Source organism: Curcuma longa, chromosome 21 (assembly GCF_044706935.1).
Source record: "Curcuma longa cultivar G26 ecotype Majalengka, Jawa Barat chromosome 21, ITB_CL_G26_1.1, whole genome shotgun sequence".
In the NCBI taxonomy this organism is placed as follows: domain Eukaryota; kingdom Viridiplantae; phylum Streptophyta; class Magnoliopsida; order Zingiberales; family Zingiberaceae; genus Curcuma; species Curcuma longa.
In genome coordinates, this window is record NC_133881.1 from 13938618 (window position 1) to 13963112 (window position 24495).

The 24495-nt window shown below is 38.8% G+C and overlaps 4 protein-coding genes across 4 annotated transcripts; all 4 read left to right on the top strand.

Annotated features, from left to right (window-relative positions):
- The first annotated feature begins 104 nt into the window (after window positions 1-104).
- On the top strand, window positions 105-2854 carry LOC141815508 (pentatricopeptide repeat-containing protein At4g22760). Its single transcript, XM_074703453.1, has 2 exons — window positions 105-2158; window positions 2246-2854. Exon 1 carries the CDS (start codon window positions 105-107, stop codon window positions 1710-1712), a length of 1608 nt encoding a protein of 535 aa, XP_074559554.1. The 3' UTR covers window positions 1713-2158; window positions 2246-2854.
- A 3151-nt stretch (window positions 2855-6005) lies between these two features.
- LOC141814868 (AT-hook motif nuclear-localized protein 7-like) lies at window positions 6006-10098 on the top strand. The gene is made up of 5 exons (XM_074702825.1): window positions 6006-6642; window positions 7419-7486; window positions 8321-8452; window positions 9181-9342; window positions 9579-10098. Exons 1-5 carry the CDS (start codon window positions 6204-6206, stop codon window positions 9849-9851), a joined length of 1074 nt encoding a protein of 357 aa, XP_074558926.1. The 5' UTR covers window positions 6006-6203; the 3' UTR covers window positions 9852-10098.
- Window positions 10099-11571: 1473 nt separating this feature from the next.
- LOC141814756 (hexose carrier protein HEX6-like) lies at window positions 11572-14664 on the top strand. The gene is made up of 3 exons (XM_074702701.1): window positions 11572-11713; window positions 11792-12114; window positions 13372-14664. Exons 1-3 carry the CDS (start codon window positions 11578-11580, stop codon window positions 14449-14451), a joined length of 1539 nt encoding a protein of 512 aa, XP_074558802.1. The 5' UTR covers window positions 11572-11577; the 3' UTR covers window positions 14452-14664.
- Window positions 14665-17908: 3244 nt separating this feature from the next.
- LOC141814753 (auxin response factor 11) lies at window positions 17909-23992 on the top strand. Its single transcript, XM_074702700.1, has 14 exons — window positions 17909-17987; window positions 18131-18243; window positions 18514-18612; window positions 18701-18757; window positions 19141-19293; window positions 19358-19442; window positions 19597-19687; window positions 19945-20109; window positions 20190-20309; window positions 20484-20559; window positions 20658-20793; window positions 21721-23315; window positions 23405-23595; window positions 23837-23992. The coding sequence occupies exons 1-14, from the start codon at window positions 17909-17911 to the stop codon at window positions 23937-23939; spliced, it is 3063 nt and encodes a 1020-aa protein (XP_074558801.1). The 3' UTR covers window positions 23940-23992.
- Window positions 23993-24495: the final 503 nt, after the last annotated feature.

Below are 24495 nucleotides of genomic sequence, written 5' to 3' on the forward strand. Positions count from 1 at the left end.
TGGATGTGGATGTGGATATGGATATGGATATGGATCCGCCCCAAACTAGCGGTAATTTCGTGACTTAAATCGTTCATTTGCTGCGCCGCGGGGAGGCGAAGCTGATGCGGTGGACGGCGAATCGACAGCTTCCCGGCCGCCACCGCCGCTGCCTTTCTTTTTCCTCCTCTCTTCCCTCTCCCTCTCCCTCATCGTCATGGACTCAGGCGATACGGTCCGCCGCCGACCTGGGCCGCCCCCGCCGGGCCCTGGCCTTGTACGCCGACATGTTGCGCTCCGGTTACTGCCTCGATCCCTTCGCCGCCGCCGTCGCCCTCAAGGCCTGCGCGCGAATCGCCTCCAAACTCATTGCCGCCTCCATCCACTGCCAACTACACAAACTCGGCTTCCACTCCCACGTCTACCCTCAGACTGCTCTCGCGGACTTCTACTCTAAGTTCGAAGGAATGGAGGCCGCGCGGAAGTTGTTCGATGAAATTCCGGTGAAAAATGTCGTCTCGTGGAACTCGATCCTTTCGATGTACTTGAGAGCAGGGGAACTAGAACTCGCTCGGAGAACGTTCCACGAAATGCCTACTAGAGATGTTGTGTCATGGAACTCGATCGTATCAGGATACGCCAAAGCCGGGGACATGGACACTGCTGCAGAAATGTTCGACCGAATGCCCGAGAGGAATTCTGCATCTTGGAATGGGATGATCAGTGGATATATTAACCGAGGAGATATGGGGATGGCACGGGAGTTCTTCGATGAAATGCCTGTTAGGAACAATGTTTCATGGATTGCAATGATATCTGGATACACAAAGTGTGGTAACGTTGTATCTGCAAGGAATATATTTGATCAGATTGAAAAGAAGGATCTTTACGTATGGAATGCGATGATTGCTTGCTATGCGCAGAACGGATGCCCCACAGAGGCCATGCAGTCATTCAACAGGATGAGGAAGCCCGATTCAGGTGTTGAACCGGATGAGATGACTTTTTCGAGTGTTATATCGTCCTGTTCACAGTTGGGGAACTTGAGGTTTGGATTGTGGATTGAGGAGTATATGCACCTGCTAGGAATTGAATTGGATGATCACTTGAGAACTGCTTTTATTGATTTATACTCGAAATGTGGTCGAACGGAGAGATCCTTTGAGCTATTTGCTGAATTGAGGAAGAGGGATATAGTGTCTTACAGTGCAATGATTATGGGTTGTGGCATCAACGGGAGATGTGATGATGCAGTCGAATTGTTTCAGAGGATGTTAGGTGAAAAAATTCTCCCTAATGCAGTGACTTTTATTGGGCTTCTTTCGGCGTATAACCATGCTGGTTTGGTTGAGGAAGGCTATAGGTGTTTTGTTTCCATGTCCAAAAAATATAAAATTGCACCAATGGCAGATCACTATGCAATCATAGTGGACCTTCTTGGTCGCAAGGGTAGGTTGGATGAAGCATACCAATTGATCAGAAAAATGCCAATGCAACCTCATGTCGGCGTTTGGGGAGCCTTGCTTGTGGCTTCTAGGCTACATGGCAACATAGAACTTGGAGAGATTGCTGCAAGGAATTGCTTTAAGCTGGAGCCTGAAGAGATTGGATACTATTTTCTTTTAGCCCGTCTCTATACTGAAGTTGGAAAAATAGGCAAGGCTGAGAAACTGTGGAAGATGGTAGAACAAAAAGGATTATCTAAGACACCAGGATGTAGCTGGGTGGAATGAACTGCAAACCAGGAACAACTGATTCAGGGGGCTCATGTGGCAGCTACAAATTACCGCAATTTCGTCTAAACATTATTTAGTCATAAAATGTTGGTGCCATTTGCCTCATATGCTGCTCATGCATATTTTGTGAAGTTCCTTTGCTAACATTAGCAGTTCTCTGCAAAGGATTGCTTTTGAGAGCAAATAATGATTTATTTTCGCATTCCATGGAGGAATTGCGAACCAAGCATGCATCTCAGATTGTTATGACAGTGTTGTTTACATAGATAACTGACCCAAAATCTTTCGCAGGCACGAAGAACAGTAGCAGGCAAGTGTTTATGATCTAGTTTTGTGGTGGTGACTAATTCTTTAAAACTATTTCTGCAAGTTTCGTGCCAACACTAAGGTTCATCTCTCAATAGTTCCTGTCTTCCTCTAGCAATCTGTCTCTTATGGGTAAGGTAAATCCTTTCTGACATTTAAAGTGGCAACCATTTGCTATAGAGAAAAAAGGGCTCAAAATAGTGTTCTTTCTTTCTTCTTTTCAGGGAAATATCAGGCTGCATATTTAACTGGAAAAGCCAAGTGACAAAAATCGGTTTCCCTGTCGATAACTTCTTCCAACTTGAATAAAGTAGCATGAATTCTTCCTCTTCATTCATTGGCTGAAAGACATGAACAACCTGTCTCAGGAGAATTCTACTTCTTTCATCTTGTGCCAATATCAGCAAAAAATTCTCGATATGAATGATTTGAGTTTCAAGTTTGAAGTGTTCTTGAGTACCTGCAGCAGATTCAATTGGAGAGAGGCCAAATCAGATGAAACAAATTGTTGCCAAAAACCAATCAATCGAGGTAGTAGTCTCACATATATGAAAAATTCAGACTTTGATTTCTGCAACTGGCTTGACTGCTCCAAGTAATAGTTCTATGTTTTGTCTGAAACTAGAAAATTGATTTAATATTAGCATTGTGATTCATATAAGCTTTGGAGGATCTGGTTCAGATGGACACTTTCGTCAAGGAAGATATAGATCGCACAAGTTTTAGTTTACTTGGATGGATAGTTAGGAGGGGGAAGGAGAGGAGAAGGAAAAGCAATACAGAAGTTGTGTCTGTGCTTCCTCTTCTGAGGGAATCTTTATTATAACTTCAGATTTTAAGTTGTGATCTCATCAACTTAATGTTAGATCTTCAATATCCAAATTGCTCAAAAAAATTTGTTTAGTATTTTATCCTTAATAACATTTTGAAATGAGAAATTTTGGTCATATATATATATATATATATATATATATATATATATATATATATATATATATATATATATATATATATATATATATATGTATGTGTTTACATATGGTAATTAAGCCTTGTCTTGTTCTTTTATATATCTTTTCCATCATTGTGGTGTTTGTTGTAAACCATTATGGATTAGGTCCGACCTAATTTATAAAGTTATAAATTTTTTATATTTAGTAATGTTTTTTATTGAATTTTATATTATTAATAATTTTTTGGGCTCACGGGTCTGACCCAAGTCGGCATAGGCACGTGCTCGTGTGTCTCAATTCGAGCCAAACAAGACAAACTTGAGTCTATTGATAGCCTACTTTAATTTAGGAAGTATTTCTCCTTAATTTTGCTTTAAAAAAGACACTTTAATGTTAAACTCATAACGTGCACTATCATGATTCCACCATATGGTTTGTTTTACCATTTTTTTTTAAAAAAAAATCAATTTCTAATTTAATTTCTTATGAGAAATCACTGAAAGAAAATAGTTAATTATTCATTTCATAAAAATTTAAAACTTTGCGCAAAAGTTAAGGAGCATCCTTTATTTTTAAAATCATCAAAATGACACCTTTAATTTTTTTTATTTCCATTCTCATATACAATTACTCAACTATTCTACAATATATTATATCTATTATTATCTCGTTTCTATATTTTCCATCTAAATCTTGAATTAAAAGAGCATTATAGTAGTTATGAAATCTTAGTTATACAACTGTGAATGTTATATAAGTTTTGAAAGATCATAACTTTTATCTTAGGTTGAATTATGGATGCATAATATATCGAATCAAAGATCTACATTTATTTCCCAGTGTAATTCATAATGATCCAATTTTATGTTCAAAAAAATATTATTTAAAGGCTTTTCAGAGATTTTGAAGAATTTTAGTTCTCTTTATTTAAAATTATTTTTCATGTTATAATAGTTACGACCTCTCAAAATTTACATAACATTCATAGTTGTAACAATTACTAAATCATAAACTACTACAACTATAAACTAATTATTATAGTTGTTACTGTTGCTATTATAAATTACAATTATTGTAATTATAGTAGTTAAGATTACGTAACTACTACAACATATGTAGCAGCTATAGTTTTATAGTTGCTATAATATGTCTAGATAAAATAATAATAAAAATAATACTAGAAAATAATTGTATCATTTTATATTTTATATAGGAATGGGACATCAAAAATAGGATGTTTTTTTGACTATTTAAAAAAAAAAGCGTACATCACAAAGGTAAATTATTTTTTTATAAAATAAAACCCTAACCTTGCTTACACTTGAGAAATAGTTGTCATTGTCATTATACCCAACATTTTTATTTAATTTAATGGAAGATTTAATAACTTTTCCAAAACTTTGGCATCCTGTGGAATCATCATATGATCACATGGTATTTGAATTTTTATTTGTATTTGTTTTTGAATGCCTTTGAATCAGATGCCTCCCAAAGAGAAGATGAAATGCCCTAAAGATGCTCTTCATGTCTCTTTTTGAATTATTATATATTAATAATATAGATCTTTCTTTTATTATTGTGAGAATTTTTCAAAATATTTTTGTGAATTTAAGAGGCAATTTAAGAGGAAATGATAAAATAAGCTTTAGTAGAATTTTAAGAATTAAGAAGAGATTGAGATTTTTTTTAATAAAAGAAGTAATAATTTTTAAAGAAATTAATTATAATAATTAAATTTTGTTGCTTTAAAGATACAACTATAGATATTATTTATTTATTAGGCAACTAATAAAAATATATAATATGAATTTAATAATATGGAAAAGATAAAGATAAACATTAGAATTCAGACTAGATTTAATAATTATTATATTTTTTAACCTTTTTCCTTTTTAATATTATTATATCATTAACGAGGCTGGTGGATCCAATCTAATTGAGCTGGAACAAGAACTATAAAATAAAACATATTTAATATTTTAGATTAAAAAAATTGTATAAATAATTTAAAATTATAAAGTTTTAAATAAACAAATAGTTTTGAGTATATCTTTTTGACTCAACAGCTAGCAATGGCATTCTCGTTAATATAGCCATGACTAAGGGTGTTTCCGCAGCACGGCTTTTGAAGCGAAAAGAGCAAAAAAAAAAAGAAAAGCAGGTCAATTATAAATTATAATATGGAAAATTTCCATTTTTGACCTTTATATTTCAGTGCTCTTTTTTTGAGAATAGCCTTCAAATTTTTAAAATTATCAAAGAATATTCTAAATTGTTTAATGAACTATTTTGATGATTTTAATTACTTCATTTTTTTAAATATTAAATGAGCATTTAATATATTTTTTATTTAAAATTTTTTTATTTTAATATTATTATAGTAACTATAATTAATATTATTATAATATATAATAGTCTATTTTTTATTAAATTATTTTATATTGAATTTGATTAATCTAATTTTATAAATAATAATTTTAGATAAGCTAGAATAATTTTATTCTATATTGTAGTAATATTTTTTATAAAAATATAATGGGCATTCTTTTGACAATAATAAAAATAAAGTAGTCTTTTTTATTTTTTGCTTAGTATTTTAAAGGAATATTTAAAAAAAAGGTAAAGAAGGGAGTGAATTAAATTTATTGATTATAACACAAATGTTGGAATAAACTAAATAAAAGGAACATCAAAAACAATGCAACATGAACAAGAAAAACCATATTAAAAAAAGTTATATTATATTCAATTTTGCCCATTATATTTCCCTTAATACAAACATTTTCCCCTAATGGTCCCTCCTTGTTTAATTAATTAACACAATAAGTATCTTTCTCCACCGGCATATTTCGATTTTTGTGGCACCGCCGATTAAATTAATCCATTTTCTCTCACCATTTCCAACTTTTTAATTCGTTTTTTATCCTAATAAATTATTTCATTTCGCATTTTTTTAATTTTTTTTCTTGCTTTATATTTTTCTCTCTTTCCTCTTCGCTGTTCTTGTTTGAAATCTTGGCAAGAAGAAGTAGCGAAGAAAAAATTTTGAGGATTAATTTCTTTTCTCGTTTTTTATTTATATATTTTTTTCGATTTTTGCGGAGCTTGGTGGTGGTGGTGGAGAAGTGTGAGAGCTGCTGGAAACCCTAGTGATCGGAGCTGGGCCGGAGCGGCGAGTCCAGTCGCCGGAGTGGAGGGTGTGTTTGAGGTTTCTGGTGCTGATTTATGCATGGAGGCGAGGGAAGGAGCGGTGACTTCTCATGCGGCGGCGGAGGGGTCCGGGAGTTACCAGCCCCCGCCGCCGCCGCCGCCGCCTCTGCCGCCGCCTACAGCAGCGGCGGTGAGTGAAGAGAAGCCTAGCGGGATGGGCGGGTTGGTAGCTGCGGCGGCGGCGGCGGCGGCCGCGGCTGCGCCGCCTGGAGTGGCGATGGGGCCGCCCGTGACTGCGGCCGGGACGATGCCGAAGAAGAGGGGGCGGCCGAGGAAGTACGGCCCGGACGGGAGCTTGCTGCGGCCGCTGAACCCGATCCCGATCTCGGCGTCCGTACCTGCCGGGGTGGAGTACACGCCGGCGGCCAAGGTGGGGGCAGCGATGAAGCGGGGTAGGGGGCGGGCAGTGGGATTGGTGAGCAAGTCACCGCAGTTCGGACTCGAGTTGGAACCTCAAGGTACTGCCTTTCCTCACCTAACTACCTTGTCGCCTTCTCTTTTTCTTGGACCAATAATGCGATTCCAAGTTGAAGATTAGGGTCGAAAAACTTCAAAGTTCCATTCTTTTTACCATTTCCGTTTTTTCCCCCAATCTTTCATTTCGCTCTTGGATTGTTCTGCCTGTGTTTGTGTGCTTCGTGGAACCCAGAGAGTGTTCTATAGCGTCTCTGTTCCTTTTCTGAGTTCATTCTTTGGTGTTAGCTGTCAACTGGGACTTCAACTAACAAGTAAGAATCAGTCGTCCTGATCTGCTTGGGGACCACCCTTTCCTAGGGTTTTAGCATTTGTTAGAGTAAGAGAAAGCGAAATCTGTGGGGTTTGCATGGGAATTGGTTTGGTACTTGAATCTTAGCAAGTTCCTTTTGTGTAGAGTTGTAGTTGTGTGGTCTCTGTCCCAGTTGATTCTGAGAACTAAGAACCAAATATCATGTGGGGGTTTGGATCATTCTGCTGTACGGATGACACTGTCAAAATGTGATTGCAATTTGGCATCAGTTCTGATAGTATCAGAACCATCCCTTGTTGTCTATCCTCATGGGAACTTGGTCACTGTGTTGGCTTCAATTTATGTTGTAAACTCAGGGAGTGATCTATCTGTAAATCTTGGAATAAATCTTTCGCCAACTTTTCTGTAACTATGCCATGGGACCACTTGAGTGTGATTCTTGTGAAACCCTTTATTGTCCTCAAGTGCACTGCAGAACATCTTAGTATCTGAATTATGCTATTGCAGGAGAGATGGTAGCCTGCGCTGCCGGTGCAAATTTCACGCCTCATGTTATTAATATTGCTGCCGGCGAGGTAATTATTGTTTGAGCAGATTTTGTGTTGCTGCTTGTCTTTAACCATTGGAATACTTTTGCTGTAAATTAGAAGGGAGATTTTTATATGGGAGTTGTCCAGGACTGATATGTGTTGTGCTTCTCACAATTACTTTGACAAAGCACTTGTAAACATACTAGATAGCATTAATTCCACTCAGAGCTACCATAACTTGGCAGAAGTAAAACTTAAGATTTTCTTCATATGTTCACTTAACCAATCCAACAACTTTCTAGTATTAATTCCTATACCTGTTTGAACTATAAATGACATGTTACAAGTATAATCATATCTCTGGATTCTACATGTTTTGTACTCACATCAGTATGAACAGGTTTATTGATTAATTTTTCTGTCAAGTTAAATAAAAGTTAAACATCGAATAATTAGATTATTCATGCATGCTACAATGAAATTGATAGTTTTGGTCATTTTTTCTCTTTTGTCTTCTACACACTAGTTTTTATAAAATTTGAAATACACCCATTTCTCATATGTGAAGTTATATTTGGTCATTGATTACATTGGAACACCAGTAACCATGGTCATCTTATTTGAAATACAAAATTCTTTCTGTAGCCTGCCATTACCTATAAATATAAGTTTTCAGATTATATATGCCATAATATTGAATCTAAGAAGGAAATTGAAGAAGGCCATAATTCTTTCACAAAAATAAATCAGAGAGCTAAATGCAAGGCTCACCTTTGGAATTTAATCTTATCTTCAGTATGTGTTTCTCTATTTGCTCGCTCATTCAAAGATGTGATTTTTTTTCTACTTTTTAAATTACCTTGGTTTGCAACTTTGCAGGATGTTACTATGAAAATCATATCATTCTCACAACAAGGGCCTCGAGCTATTTGTATTTTATCTGCCAACGGTATCATCTCAAATGTTACGCTTCGTCAACCTGATTCAAGTGGCGGCACATTAACTTATGAGGTCTGAATATCTTCTTTTATATTAGAGTTTCTTAGCTTTTACAAACTGTAACAGGTATACTCAACATGGTATCAAATTTTAATACAGAATTATGTGTCTAAAGTAATGAGCATCGATCATTATCATACAATTTTGGGTAGTTCTGACTTCTTATATGTGCTTGATGATTTTAGTGAACTCTTCTCCATGCAATATATATTTTTCTATTGTCAGAAGGTTGGTTTCTCATTGTCTATGGAATTTCATATTTAATCTGGTGTCACTTTGGTGTTCGTAGCACAAATGGCATAAGATATTGGTCCTATTGAGAAATCTTATTTTCGTTCACGATGGAGATCATGTCGATCTTTTTTTAGGTTGTTTGCTGCCACTTTAGATGATGGAACTCCCTATTATTAACTATTTTGATTTCTTGTCTTTGTACGATCAAATAATTTCCCATTGCACGGGTTAGACTTTTCCTAATGGAATATAATTCCATAATTTGTGGTTAATATTTTGCCACTGTGTCTAAAGAATCATAACCGCCACATCTGACTATCTTGTTCCATGTTCAACCGCGTTGAACTACTGGTTCTTCATGCACAAATGTTCATCCATGACCTTGCAAGTAGCCGAGTAGGGCCGGTCAAGTTAAATTAGTGGTTGGTTTGTGGGTGTGGACAGTCGATGTATGCTGGTTGTTGCTATGCATGATTACTGACCATATATCACCTGCTGACTTCCAGGGCCGGTTTGAATTACTCTCTTTATCTGGCTCATTTATGCCAACTGAAAATGAAGGAACAAGAAGCCGATCAGGTGGCCTTAGTGTTTCATTGGCAAGTCCTGATGGGCGAGTAGTCGGTGGAGGAATTGCTGGCCTACTGGTGGCTGCTGGTCCTGTCCAGGTATTTCTGTTTCATGTTAGCAAGCTCGTATTCTTGCGTTGTCTTTATATCGCTTAACTCAATTGGACTGCTTACCATATGCCACCTTCGATACCCTTTGTAAATGATTTACCCTTGATTTTGCTGATTTTGCAATGTAATATATTTGTCTCTTTTTCTGTATTTCGCAAAATTGTCGTGGATCATGGTTATCAATGCTACTTGTTTGAATTCTATGCTTACTATATACCTTGTAGGTCGTTGTTGGAAGCTTCTTACCGAGTTACCAGATGGAGCAAAAACTAAAGAAGACAAGAATCGAAGCCGGCTCAGCTTCTACAACACCACCATCTGCAATTCCTCTTTCAAACCCCAACACTGAAGAAGCTTATGGCAGCACGCAAGGGCAGCACATTTCAGAAACTCCGAAGGGAAACCCTGCCGGAGAAAGTTGGTCTGCTTCCTTACAGACTGCACCGGTCCCTCAGAACTCCGCGACGGATGCTAACACAAGTTTGCCCGGAGGTTGATGCTAATGCATGAGTATTCACCTTAATCACTCCTCTTGTTCACTTTTCCTGATCAGCATTTAGATCCATCCACATCGATAAAGCACCCTCTGCCCTCACCTTGGGCATTTTCAGCTCTGAAACTTGTTGTATTGTTACTTCACGATTGGCTTTAATCCCCCAACAAATCTAGTGAACTTCGTTTGATCAATGTATGGATTCGATAGGTTGTTGTTTAACTCGAGATTTGTTGTTTAATTGTGTTGAATTGATGTGTAACAAATGTTCATCTATTGACATGTTTACTGCTTATGTGAGAATTTACAGACCTTCAGAGTTTTGGTTATTGTCATTTGGGTTTTGCCTGAGAAAATTATTCTAATTCTTGCACAATTGCAATTTTCATTTAAAATTACCAAACTAATGGCAACTGAACAATTCATTTTTACTATTTCAAGAAACAAAATCTTTCTAACTTCATCCATGAATAAGCAATTGTCCCTTCATACCCATTTTTGGGAAATTATCAAAATTTAACGGTCTCAGTTAGCGATGAGTTAATCATGGAGGTCAACGATCGGTGACTTCAACATGAATATTTTTTCCATTAGTCTTATAAAAATTTATCATCGATCATCAAAATAAATTCAGAAACTCATACAACTCTGCGCCTAGCAATCAACGTCCGATATTTTTCATTTGACTATAGAAAAATACCTTAAAATATTTTCCAGTTCATTATTGAATGAGATAAAGATCATAATAAACCATCAATTTAAATTAGGTCTATTGAATTAATTCACCCCGTCAAATAATATAAGCGAGTTGAGTTAGAATTTTATCAACTCATTTTAAGATAGGTTCAGGTGAACCAACCCTGCCTAGGCCTGCGATCTACGTGGATCGGCCAGTGACGGACTTAGATCGGTCCGCAGGTTGAGAAATTTTTTTTAATTTAAAATTCAAGTAGAAAACTCAATAAATTAGTAGGCTTGATCCATTTAAACTACAATCCAAACGTAAAAAATTTCAATTTGATTCGTTTAAATTATAATTCAAATTTAAAATTTTTAAAATTTTTAAAAATTTTTATTTTTGATAGATTCATGGATTGACCACCCATTTAATTTACAATCTACCTTAGATTAGATTAGATTGGATTGTATATTTTTCAATTCATCAAGTTGATGGATCGATCCATCCTACGATTGATCTGTCCCATCATGTATTAACCAGTTTGACCGTTCTAATCAACATAGGCTATCCTGTGCCTTAGTCTAATTCAGCCCGATTTGAATTGTGCTCGACACGGTCTAATAAGATCTAAATCGTGCCGAACTCAGCTCATCTAAGAGAGGCACCATATCAAGTGTGTACCATTAGGTGAAGTAGTTTAGCATCCAACAGTCAAACTTTGACTCATGTGCTTGTCTCCTTCTATCATAAAGTCAACCTTTAGTCAATATAAATTATTTTTCCTTGTAATAATAAGAAGAAAAAGACAAGATTACAGCAATCAAGCATTAAAAACTAGTTTGTATTGTCACGATATTTTTGAAGAAAAAAATAAAAATCTGAATGCTCTGTCTTCGTCCATCTCTTTCAATTGGAAAATAATTATTCTTTACTTAATTTTAGAAAATTAGGAATAAAAACAATTGTGGTTAGCCACATTATCATTATGAAAATTAATAATTATCTGAAAAAAGATTTAAGGACTGTACTTCCCTTTCTCCCACAACACTCAATGGCTATCCACTTCTCTTCCGCCGTCGAAGCAGAAGCCACCGCCTACAGCGGCAGGATCACGCTCTTCGTCGTCCTCTCCTGCGTCACCGCCGCCATGGGCGGTGTCATCTTCGGCTACGATATCGGCGTCTCCGGTGATGGCTGATCCGGCCAACTGATCAACTAAACTTCTCCAGCCAGCTGCTTAATAAAGTTGCGTTAATTGTTTGCAGGCGGAGTGACTTCCATGGAGGCGTTCCTGGAGAAGTTCTTCCCGGCGGTGTACGCCAGGATGCGCGGCGACACGCGCGTGAGCAACTATTGCAAGTTCGACAGCCAGCTGCTGACGGCCTTCACGTCCTCGCTCTACGTCGCCGGGCTCTTCGCCACCTTCGCCGCGGCGCCGGCCACTCGGGGGTTCGGCCGCAGGCCGACGATGCTCGTCGGCGGGGCGTCCTTCTTCGCCGGCGCCGCGCTCGGAGGCGGCGCCACCACCGTCTACATGGTCATCTTCGGCAGGGTGTTGCTCGGCATCGGCCTAGGACTGACCAATCAGGTACGAAGTGGAAGATTAGGAAAAAGAAAAGATTTCATTTTACCGCTATTATTTTATTTTATTTCCATTTTCACTCCTTTTTCTTCTGCAAAAAAAAGTACGAGGGTCAAAATGAAATTTTCTCTGCAGAAAAGTAGCAAGATTCGAGTGATAGGAAAGTGTGTGAGAAAGGAGGAATAGGAAGAACAGTGAGAATGGATAAGATCAATTGATCAAGATGAATGTCATTCCACAGAAGTTGAATCTTTATGGAGATTTTTTTATCCCCGAGGTAATGGTGCACTGGTAGGACATTCGAGTTGTGATCAAAGGACTTACGATTCGATCCTCAGCTACGGCATATTTATAAGAATTTTCTTACAAATAAGGAACGCAATCAAAAGATATTGGACATTTGGATTAGCCGTCATATGCGCTTCCCGATTTATCCTGGTAGTCGGTGGGAAACTTTCGTGGGATCGGATCGGCCAGTTCTCACTTGGTTATCAGATTCAAGGAACTTTAGTACTTTAGCCTGCAGGTTGGTGGTCGATGGGAAACTTCCGTGGGACCGGGGCGGTCAGTTCTCACTTGATTACCAGTTTCAAGGAACTTTAGTACTTTAGCCTGCAGGTCTAGAGTTCGAATCTGAGAAAGACAAAAATCCACTGGACGGCCCGGGTCGTTACAATAAAAAGACGTCTTTTTATTGTAACGACCCGGCCCGTCCGCCCTTGAGATTTCTACTTATCCCAACCCCTATTTTCTATGGGTCATGAGCCATTGACCATCGATCGTGCCGTTACCTACTAGGACTTTCCACCCCTGCCCAGTGGATTTTTTCATTCCCCATATTCGAACTCTAGACATGTAGGCTAAAGTACTAAAGTTTCTTGAATCTGATAATCAAGTGAATTCACTGGACAGGGATAGAAAGTTTTAGTAGGTAACGGCACGGTCGATGGTCGACGGTCCATGACCCACAGAAAATAGGGGTTGGGATAAGTATAAATTCCACGGGCGGACGGGCTGGGTCGTTACAATAAACCGTGGAAAACTTACCACCCCCGATTTATCCTGGTGGTCGGTGGAAAATTTCCGTGGGACCGAATCGGTCACCTCCCAAGAATTGAGTCTACGAGACTGATAGAGATTTATCATTTTTTTTATTTTTTATGAAGATTTTTTGTGTTTTGGATTGCTCCGATTTCTAATCGAATGCAAAATGAGTTGCAAATTCTTTGAAAATACTCGGCGATTGAATCGAAATCGATGCAGGCGGCTCCACTTTACCTGTCGGAGATGGCGCCGCCTCGCTACCGCGGGGCCTTCAACAACAGCTTCCAGTTCAGCATCGGCATCGGCGCCCTTTCCGCCAGCTTCGTCAATTACGGCACCGAGAAGATCCCGGGCGGGTGGGGGTGGCGCGTCTCCCTCGCCCTTGCCGCCGTGCCGGCGCTCCTCCTCTCCCTCGGCGTGCTCTTCCTTCCGGAGACCCCCAACAGCCTCCTGCAGCAGGGCGGCGACCACCTCGCCGCCAAGCGCGTCCTCCAGCAGATCCGCGGCACCGCCGACGTGGACGCCGAGTTCGATGGCCTTGTTGCGGCCGCCGACGCCTCCCGAGGGATCCGGCGCCCCTTCTGCCGGATCCTCCGCCGCGAGCACCGCCCCCACCTCGTAATGGCCGTCGCGATCCCCTTCTTCCAGCAGGTGACGGGCATCAACGTCATCGCCTTCTACGCGCCGGTGCTGATCCGCACGATCGGCCTCGGGGAGAGCGCCGCGCTGCTGTCGGCCGTCATGACCAGCGTCGTGGGCTCCGGATCGACGCTGATCTCGATGTTCGTCGTCGATCGGGTGGGGCGGCGGGCGCTCTTTCTCGTCGGGGGAATCCAGATGCTGGTGACCCAAGTCATAATTGGGGGAATCCTGGCGAGGCAGTTGGGGGACGATGGAGGGGTGAGCCGGGGCTACGCCTACCTCCTCCTGGTGCTGATCGCCGTGTACGTCGCCGGATTCGGATGGTCATGGGGGCCGCTCGGGTGGCTGGTGCCCAGCGAGATATTCCCGTTAGAGATCCGGTCGGCGGGGCAGAGCATTACCGTTGCGGTGAACTTTCTGTTCACCTTCATGGTGGCGCAGACGTTCCTGGCGATGCTGTGCCGCATGAGGTCGGGGATCTTCTTCTTCTTCGCCGGGTGGCTGGTGGCGATGACCGCGTTCGTATACTGGATGCTGCCGGAGACGAGGAATATTCCGATGGAGCAGATGGGGAAGGTGTGGAGAGAGCACTGGTTTTGGAAGAAGGTCGTTGGAGCAAGCCAAGGAGCAGATCCCAAAATGAATGATCTCTCATAAAGAAAAGTATAAAACACGTGATTCATGATAAATTGCCAACTAATTTAATAAGGCAATTATATATTTATTTTTTAAATATCTTTCTACTTAATTCATTAAAAAATTTTAATTTAAACGAAATCGAATCGAAAAAACTCAAAGGGTGCATGGTGATCGATAAACAATGCAATATTTATTCTTCTGAAAGATTAATATTTATGTTTTAATTTTAAGATTTAGTCTCAAAACTCCTTGAATATTTGTATCCAACATAAACTATTATTTATTTATATATATTATTATTATTATTATTATCATATTAGTCCCCGAAGCCCATGAAAGGCCGTGATTGACGAACTTTGACGGCCCACAAATAACAAATGTAGTTCCAGTAAGAATCGTCCTTACTTTGTAATATTTGGGAATTAATGGACGAAAAGGGAAAATGCAGTTCAAGTTTGACCTCTGACATGTTTTTGAGTTCCTTGCATGCGTCATCATACGTAATATTATTTTACAAAATTATGTGTTGATTAATTATTTTTTTAATCTCGAAATGTACAATGATGCCATAAAATATAAAATTTTTTTTATATATGTTGTTTTTAAATATATAACTTTTTAAAAATAATAGATATTATTTTAAAAAACTAAAATATTAAGGGCACAAAAATGCTATATTTCCCCCACCAAACTATAAGATCCCTTTTAAAACACTTGATGATTTAAATTTTTCAATAAATATAATTTTTTTTAAAGGGAAAATAAATGCAAGAGACAAAACATTTACACAAAATATTTTTGTTTAGTGCCTTAGTATATAATTATATGATATCTTTGGTGTTGCTTGCATTATTGGAAAAGGACAAATTGAGATGATCGTCCATTCTTTGTGACAAGGAAGGCAAAGGGTAAAAAGGTCATTTTAATTTATTCTAATTTTTTTTCTTATTCATTTCTCTAAACAAGGTAAACAAACATATTTAGCTGCAGTCTGTCCTTCCCCCTCCCCTCCCCTCCCCCTCCAGGTAAACGCAACCTGCTCTCCATGAATCTAGTGCTGCGCTGCGTCCTTCTCCTCCGCCTGGTCTCTTGTCCCCGCGGGTCCGCCAGCGCGCGTGCTCTTCGGTGGCCGCGCCGCCATCGTGGCCGTCGGCTCTGCTGATCGCCACCGCCGATGCCGACGCATGCTTTGCATGGTCCGGACAAAACAAAAAGCTCTCCCTCCCAAGCTAAAAAGGACACCGCGTATTAAAAAAGCCCCCTCCCCTGCTCCCCTACTCCCCCCTACCTACCCATTCATTTATGGTAAACACAAATTTCGTTTTTGTACTTTTTCATTTTTACCCGCATAATCAGAACTATTTACATATACTCTATATATCTCGTCCGTTAAAATGACAAATTCTATCTTTTACTGTAATGTATTTTACGAAATAGAAATAACACAAGTAAAAGAGTTGTTAGAGTTGGATAAATAAAATGGATAAATATAGACATCTAAAAGTGATACCATCTGAGTAGACTAGCAAAATTTATTATTTAATTTAAAATTTTTAATTCAATTAAATCGAATAATCGAACCTAATAAGAAAATTCTAAGTTCATAATTCTGAATAAACAAATAGAAAATTAAAATCGGATAGAAATAAAAAGTTTGATTAATTCAATTGAAATTCAAATTGAGAAGTTGATTTCTAAATTATTCATCTCTAATGAATTTATCCGAGTGTTTTAGTAGTAAGTTAGATATTAAAACCTCTAATAACTATAGTTAACATCATTATTGGAATTAATTAGAGAATTTAGAATAAAAAATATATGATGTCCTTTAAATATTATATTATTTCATCGGTTTTTTTATCCGAATAATTATTAATATTTTTATAAAATAAAAATATAGAAACTAGTATTTCGTCTCATTTCCACGCTTTTTGATTGGTGGTGACGTGCCATGATGAGTGAAACAGGGGAGCAGCGGCAGGCGCTTTCTTCTTCCGCCCTTCGCTTTTGCGCCGTCGGTGCTCGCGCCTGACGTCACAAAGGCGACCCTGTCGCGTGTGTAGCAGGCATGGTCGCAGCATTCCCTGCTCTTGAATGGCTCATTCCTCCCCTGGTGGCCCCGTCGCCATTGATGCCTCTGCTCACCGCATCCAATGTGCCATGCATGCTTGCAAGCAGAAACCGTCCAAGTCGCTGTTCCAGACGTCGCTGAATTGATGCTTCATGCACGCTCCTCGCGTACGTAACCACGTAGATGACGATCCACACTGCACTCCTCCTCGGAGTTGATGCAAATTTGCCCCTTCTTCTGCCTAATTTGCGTGATGGATTGATAAGCTTAATAAACAGAACGGTCAAAGCTGAGCTTTTTCTGTGCCAATGAATTGCTGGCTTTGCACGGGAAAGTGCAACCCCGATTAGATTGTCTGAAATCACAATCGACTGAGGATTTGCTCCATTCACACAGAGAATCGCAATGCATACACAACGCGCCTGGGGCTAACTGAAGACGTTGATGCAGCGTTTAAAGATATTTATTTGCAATTTTTTAGACATTAAGTACAAGAACAAAAACAGTGCTCTGTTTCGTTCTTGCTGAGGCTCTCACCAACGACTCTGTGGCAGGCCACTGCTTTCGTGTAGTTCTCGTCTTTGCCCGCTGCTGTGTCTAAAGCTGCCACAAAACTCAGACACCATGCCATGAGAAAAAGAAGCCACTTTGCTCCTGTAAAAGGACTTGTTGCTCCGCTAAAAACAATTTGAAATGGGATTAGATAGAGCGATGGATGATGGAGAGAGAGAGAGATGCGAGGATTTGGATTCGTTTACACTATTTGGAATGGTAGAAAGGTTAAAAAGGGTATTTAGAGAGAGAGATAGAGAGAGAGGTGAATCATGGCGTCTTCCATCATCGAAAGGTCGGTATCTTTATGGCGAAAAGAGAGAATAAAAAGATAAAAAGGAGCGCCCCGAATTCGACCACTCATTGCGATGCTGCTATAGTTTCGCGTGCTTCTTTGGCTGGCAACAAAAAATTCCACCTTTTTCTTCTAACGCATCTTGTGGCCCTCTGCCTCCTCTTCATCATCAGCTCGACGACGAGAACTTGCATTCGCATTCGCCGCCAACGTCACCATCTACCTCCTCATAAGTCTATTGCTTGTTACTGTGGCCGTAATCTGTTGCTTCTTCTTCTTCCTGCGATTTGGGACAGTTTGGTCTCTTGCTACTTTGGCTTCTCTGGCCTTGGATTTTTCTGCGATTTCGCCATCTTTTCTGTTGGCTCGATGTGTGCCATTTTCCTCAGCGTTCTTCCACTAAAAATGAGATTTTAATGCTCCATGCTTCACAAAGACGCAAATTTGACGACATTGAAGGATTCCGTTCAGAGGGATTCAAAATGCGGCAACAGTGGCTTTGCTCTCTGTTTTCACATTTCTCACACTAGAAACTACTCTAATACTACAACTTGAAAATGTCTTCCATTAGTCTAAATAATGCAGCTGCACTGCTCGATGAAATGAAGCTGTTGCGAGAAGCCCCCAATAAGCCAAGTTAGTATCTTGCTCGCATATCATAACTCTTGCGTAACGTGTATCACTCTTGCAATTATCCAAAGTGTGTGCCTCTTTTACTTAGCTTTATGGTGTTCATCCTGGTGTTCTTGCAATTGAAGCAACCAATTTGGGTTTTGCAGGCGCAAGAAAGGTGATAAACTCTGAGCTTTGGCATGCCTGTGCTGGGCCACTTGTATCATTACCCCAACCAGGCAACCTTGTCTACTATTTCCCACAAGGGCATAGCGAGCAGGTTAATTTCTTTCTTTCCTTTACATATTTTCAAAAGTTCAACATCTATGATACGATCTATTTGCTCAAGAATCCATATGGATAGAACTTCAAGCTTTGTTTTCTCAGTTTTTGGAATGCTACTGCAATAGAAGTATACTTGGTATTATGACTAAAGGTTCACATTTACACAGCGTATAGCCACAATGAGACATGATCAGTTTTTCGTTGTTTCCAAAGTATTTTACAAACAAATGTTTGTTTCTTGATTATTCTACTGGCCCTCTGCTAGGTGACTGCATCGACTAGGAAAATAGCAAATTCACAGATCCCTGCCTACACAAATCTCCCACCTCAGTTGATGTGCCAAGTTCATAATGTTACATTACATGTGAGTGTAATTTGACTGAAGTTGTTGATCCACATCTTTTCAGAAAAGAGTTATATATGTGCATTGTTGTTTCTGGCATCCGTTACAGGCCGACAAAGAGACTGATGAAATATATGCTCAGATGACACTTCAGCCTGTCAATTCTGTAAGATACTCACTTTTCATCATGGATTTTTTTTATGGTGATCAGTGTGTTGCAGTTTTAGAATCAATATCATTTGTTGGTTAGACATCATCAAAAAATTAGAATCAATTTTTGCTTGTGTGATACCTTGTAAGAATTATTGCATAGTGGATAGAAGATGATGAACAACTCATCTATATTATAGAAAATTTGGTTGCAACAATATATGAGTATTAGATTATTCCTATTTGTTTCCTTCAAAGTTAGAGTTGTTCGGTAACACCTGAGAACATTTTCAGACATACAAGATGGCCTCAGAGTGAAAGATTTAAAATGGTCATATGGTCATGTCATTTTACAAAGTTCCTCAAATAACAATACATGAATTTGTTTTCCCATTTCAGGAAAGTGATGTTTTCCCCATCCTGGACCATGGTTTTAGTAAATGTAAGCACCCATCTGAATTCTTCTGTAAGATTTTAACTGCAAGTGATACTAGCACACACGGTGGATTCTCCGTACCTCGAAGGGCTGCTGAAAAACTATTTCCACAACTGGTGAGTAGTTTGTGAATTCTTTGTTTCTATCATGTGTGCCTCTAAATTTGCTTTCATTTTCCAGGACTATTCTATGCAACCTCCAAATCAAGAACTTATTGTTAGAGATTTGCATGATAACTCCTGGACATTTAGACACATTTATCGTGGTATGAAAATTGGTGTTTTGGGAATTTAATACAACTTTATTTTAAAGAGAAAAGGTTTACGCAAAAATATCCTTTTTGTCCTAATTGGTGTTTTCTCTTGTATGCATTTTCTATTGGTATAGAGTTTTTATTCTCGTGCCGCCCTTCTTTCCAGGACAACCAAAGAGACACCTTCTTACGACAGGATGGAGTTTGTTTGTGGGTGCAAAAAGACTAAAAGCTGGTGATTCTGTATTATTTATCAGGTGAAATAACAATTTTACTTGCCTGTACAACAACTGGGACTAGTGGCGTATTAAACATGTTACAATACAAACTGCTCTGATCAAAATAGTTGAACAACTTGGTCATACGCTGAGTTATATAGTTGAATGTGTGAGTACTAGTAGAACATTTATATTGGAGTTGGCTGGTTTATCACTAGATTTTTTTCTCGGCAATTCAGTTTGAGAAAGTATGCCTCTGGATATAACCAGGGACTGATGCAACTTTTGATTCATAGGGATGAGAAGTCTCAGCTACTCTTGGGTGTTAGACGTGCCAATCGAAAGCAAATATCCCTGCCATCATCTGTACTCTCTGCAGACAGTATGCACATTGGCGTCCTTGCTGCCGCTGCTCATGCTGCATCAAGTCGGAGCCCATTCACTGTATATTATAATCCTAGGTACAATGGCTTCCTCTTTGTCCAGCTTTGCTACTTCAAACTTCAATTCTTAGTTATTAGTTTTTATCTGAATTTTTCAGAGCATGCCCTTCAGAATTTGTAATTCCTTTAACCAAGTTCCATAAAGCTGCATATACCCAAGTGTCAATTGGGATGCGATTTGGCATGATGTTTGAAACTGAGGAATCAAGCAAACGCAGGTTCTTATTCTTCTAATACCAAACAAAATCCACCTTTAGTTTCTAATATGTCCTCAAATAGTTTTCTATGCTTGTTGAAACATTCAGTTTGTATCATATGGTCAATGCTTAGCTACCACACCATAATGATAAAACATACACGATGATGCATACCTTTGTTGGTCATGTTTATAGATATATGGGCACAATTGTAGGCATCAGTGATTATGATCCTGTAAGATGGCCTAATTCAAAGTGGCGAAACTTGCAAGTAAGTCAACTCTAATTCATTTTTGTTCTTGAAATTCTTTGCATTTAGTAACTATATGGTGATGCAGTTCCCACATTTGTGACTCATATAATTGTCAGGTAGAATGGGATGAACATGGTTATGGAGAGAGATCTGATCGGGTCAGTGTATGGGAAATCGAAACCCCAGAAAGCCTTTTTGCTTTTCCTAGTGTAGCTTCAACTTTAAAAAGACAGTGTCTTCCTGGATATGTAGGTTAGTTTTTTCCGCATCTCATGGAATCATTCTCTTATTTTCATTTTTGCCTTATATCCAAGTGTCTCAATAAATCTAAATTAGTAGGATATTATTGGCTCTTAGCAAATAACAAATGGTAGCGAAAAGGTTAGTGTTGTATGAATCTTGAAAAAAATGATCTGGTAAACAAATTCTTATGTTCTGGTTCTGCTAAAATATTTACCAAATTGATGACTATTATTCCAGTCGAACCAGTATATATTATTTAACTAATTGGATATTAGCTCCTTTAACATCTTCATATGTCCATGTGCTAAGAAAAAAAAAGAATTTTTTATCGTTAAATATAGTCAACTATTGTAGCATAGAATCACCAATAGCTGAAGCCAATAGTTATATTTTGCAACATAATGAGTTAAAGGAACGTCCTTCCTATAGCATGGTTAGTCGATAAACATAGGTAGTGTTAGTATCAGAAGTAAGTGCAATGACAAACCTCAAGGAAACTGCTTTGAGCAACTCTACTCTGTGATAGAACTATGCAAATTAATGATCTGAACCATCAATTAGGCGATTAGTTAAATTCCAGCAGTATTCGTATATGAATCTTCAATTTAAAGAGGTGTCCACCTGTTCCCCCTCTAAAATCATTTCGGCTACTGGCAGACTCAAACCCCAGTTGTATATTGGGGTAGAGATCCAAGCCACCCTTCATGAAAGACTGAAATCTTACCTTTGGACAAAGTCTTCTCGCCGTCAGTTTTATGTTCTTCATCTTTTCTCTTTAAATCTTTCATATTAATTTGGTGAAATTTGTTGTCTAATAATTTTCTATTGTTTGATAGAATGAGATTTTTCTCTATAAGTTGTCACATATCTAACATCTTTGTCCTTTTGTCGTGCACTTTGATTTAATAAGAACCTGATTGTCCTTGTATTTTGTAGGTCCTGCAGTAAACCGGCATCTAGGACATCTGAAAACCTTACCAAATCCGACCAGCAATGGGAACATTGATCCACAAAATTTTGCTGGCATTGGTCCAGAAGAATTTCTTAGGTTTCTCGATAAGTCCTGTAGTCCTAGTCTGCTTGGGCACCATCCATCAATATATGCCAATATATTGCAACATGCCAGAAGTAATGAATTTTACAGAAACATAACTATGCCGGCTTTAGGGACAACAAGAAATTCTACCAAGCAAGTAGTTGGCACAGCAACAATTCAACAGAAACAGCATCTCAGTCTGCAGCAATCTATGTTTGTTTCCGTAAATGTAATGCCACAAGAGCATAGTTCGGTACCGCAGGGTGTTGAATCAGATTTTACTAGAACCAATGTTACTTCACTAGTATCAAGCACTGAAGAAGCCCTTCCAGCAGAAGATGAACAAAATGTTCATGATCATGATGCAGAGGGTGTGAATCCAAATAACCCTCAAAGGAGTGAAAGTGCATTACATGAATCCGTTTGTCAGCAAGAGATAGTGTCTGTGGAACCGACTGTTGAATTGGAAGAGAAATCAGAAAACATGGTTAAAACAGATTCCGGTGACATACTCGAATGCCTGGAAGAGTTTGTGAAACATCAAAATGAAGAAAACTCAACAGGTTCAGGCTCTTTCAGTGATCGCAGGAACGCAGATCATGAACCGGTAAAGCAAGATTTACATGTGGCAGAACAAGGTCATGGCAAATTTGTTCATCAGCAGCATAATGAAACTTTAGCATCGGTTTCACATGGGTTCGATGCAACACAATCATCAGACATCACTAACCTAAATAACTTATTTCTGCATCAGGACTACCCACAGCATGTCTTGGGCCATGATGATTGGATGATGCAGCATTCCTGTCTGCAACCCTTCGTAGGTTCGTCAAAGAAACTGGAATTTCCTTACATGAGCATTAAGTCAGATTCCTATGTATCTTCTACCGGAAATGGTGCAACTTGCTCTACGGATGTATCTTTTATAGCCGATCCCTGTGCCTTTGAGCCCATTCAGACATTTCAACTTCCATGCATTTCAGATTCACAGACCCCTCAGCGCTTCACAACTAATAATCAAGAATATTTAAGCAATCAATTGAACTCAATTGATGATGAGCTAGTCGTCCAAGGTATTTTATCGTCCGAGGTTCAAGGAGAGTGCAGCATCATGCACGGTATATCCAACTCATGTGGGATAATGGACTTATCAGAGGAGAGCAACAACCAGAGCAATGAAATTAGCAATCTTCATCTTGCTAACAGAACTATGGATATCAGTCATGTTCCAAATATGGTGATAGAAGGCCTGAGTAACTTGGGTTCTTCAGAGTTTCATATTCCTCCAGTGATGCCCCTTTGCAATTTCACTTCGAATCATGAAACAATGTCTCAGATTACTTCTTCAAGAATGACAGATTCAACCTTTTCTCTACAAGACATCCCTGACAGCTCTGCAGGGACTTCATCTGGCAGCATGGCAGCGAATGATTACAACCTGTACCGAGGTTCTAGGAAGCAAACATGCCAACAACCTTTAAGAACATATACTAAGGTGAAACACTTGATGCTCAAACTACTAAAATCCAAATGGACCCTTTTTTTTTTATTCTACCTTATATGTTATTCATCTATGCTGAACAGGTTCAGAAACTTGGATCCGTTGGAAGGTCCATTGACGTGATGCGTTTCAACAATTACCACGAATTGAGATTGGCCATATCATTCATGTTTGGATTAGAGGGACAACTGGATGATCCACGAAGTTCCGAGTGGAAGCTTGTGTATGTGGATTATGAAAATGATGTTCTCTTGGTTGGAGACGATCCATGGGAGTATGCACTCTTCCATCTTTCTCTTTCAACTATCATCCAAAACTAATCATGCTAAAATAATCACTTTTACTTGCATTCTTATCTCTTATCAAATATGTTTTTTGTGGTATTTTCACTTCAGATACACTGATCATACACTAGCTACTGTTACTTTTAATTGCTCAAGCATTGGATTCACCCATAAAAGGATTTAGTAAACGAGTTACTGCTCATGAAAAAATATTCACTTGCGTGCTTGTAGGGAGTTCATCAACTGTGTTAGATGCATCAGAATTTTATCACCTTCTGAGGTACAACAGATGAGTGAGGATGGTGTGCCGCTTACTGATGATGGCTTTGCATAAACAATTGAGCAAATGGATGTATATCGCGCAAAACATCAGAACCAGAGCTTCACCACGCCTGAGATCACAAAGCAAGAGTGATCTTCTAACTTATTAGGATTTTTTTCTTCATCCATCTTGTATATTATTGTATTTTTCCCCCTAGGTTTAGGGCATGCCTGTTGGTGAGATTCATGTATTGGTGCATGTATTGGAGAGACTTGGTGATGATGTTAGTTTAAGCACTGCTTCCTCAGATTGCTCATTCCTGAGAAGAAAAGTGAATGCATCGGGATATCATATCGTCAAGCTTAGAGATGCTTTACCTTCTACGATAAAGAAGTAAATTGAGAAGTTGTAGTTGATCAAATGAGGACAAAATCTTAATGGATTATATAGATCTTAGATTTGTGAGTTACATATTATGTCTTGAAGGAACATTATTATCTAGACAAAGTGAAGTTTGTTGTTACTAGTTTTTTTTTTTTTTTTTTGGCTAAAAACACTTCTTTAAAAATAAAAAATGAAAGTGGATGATTTCCTTCGGATTGAGCTTCTAATGAGAGTGAAGTTTTTC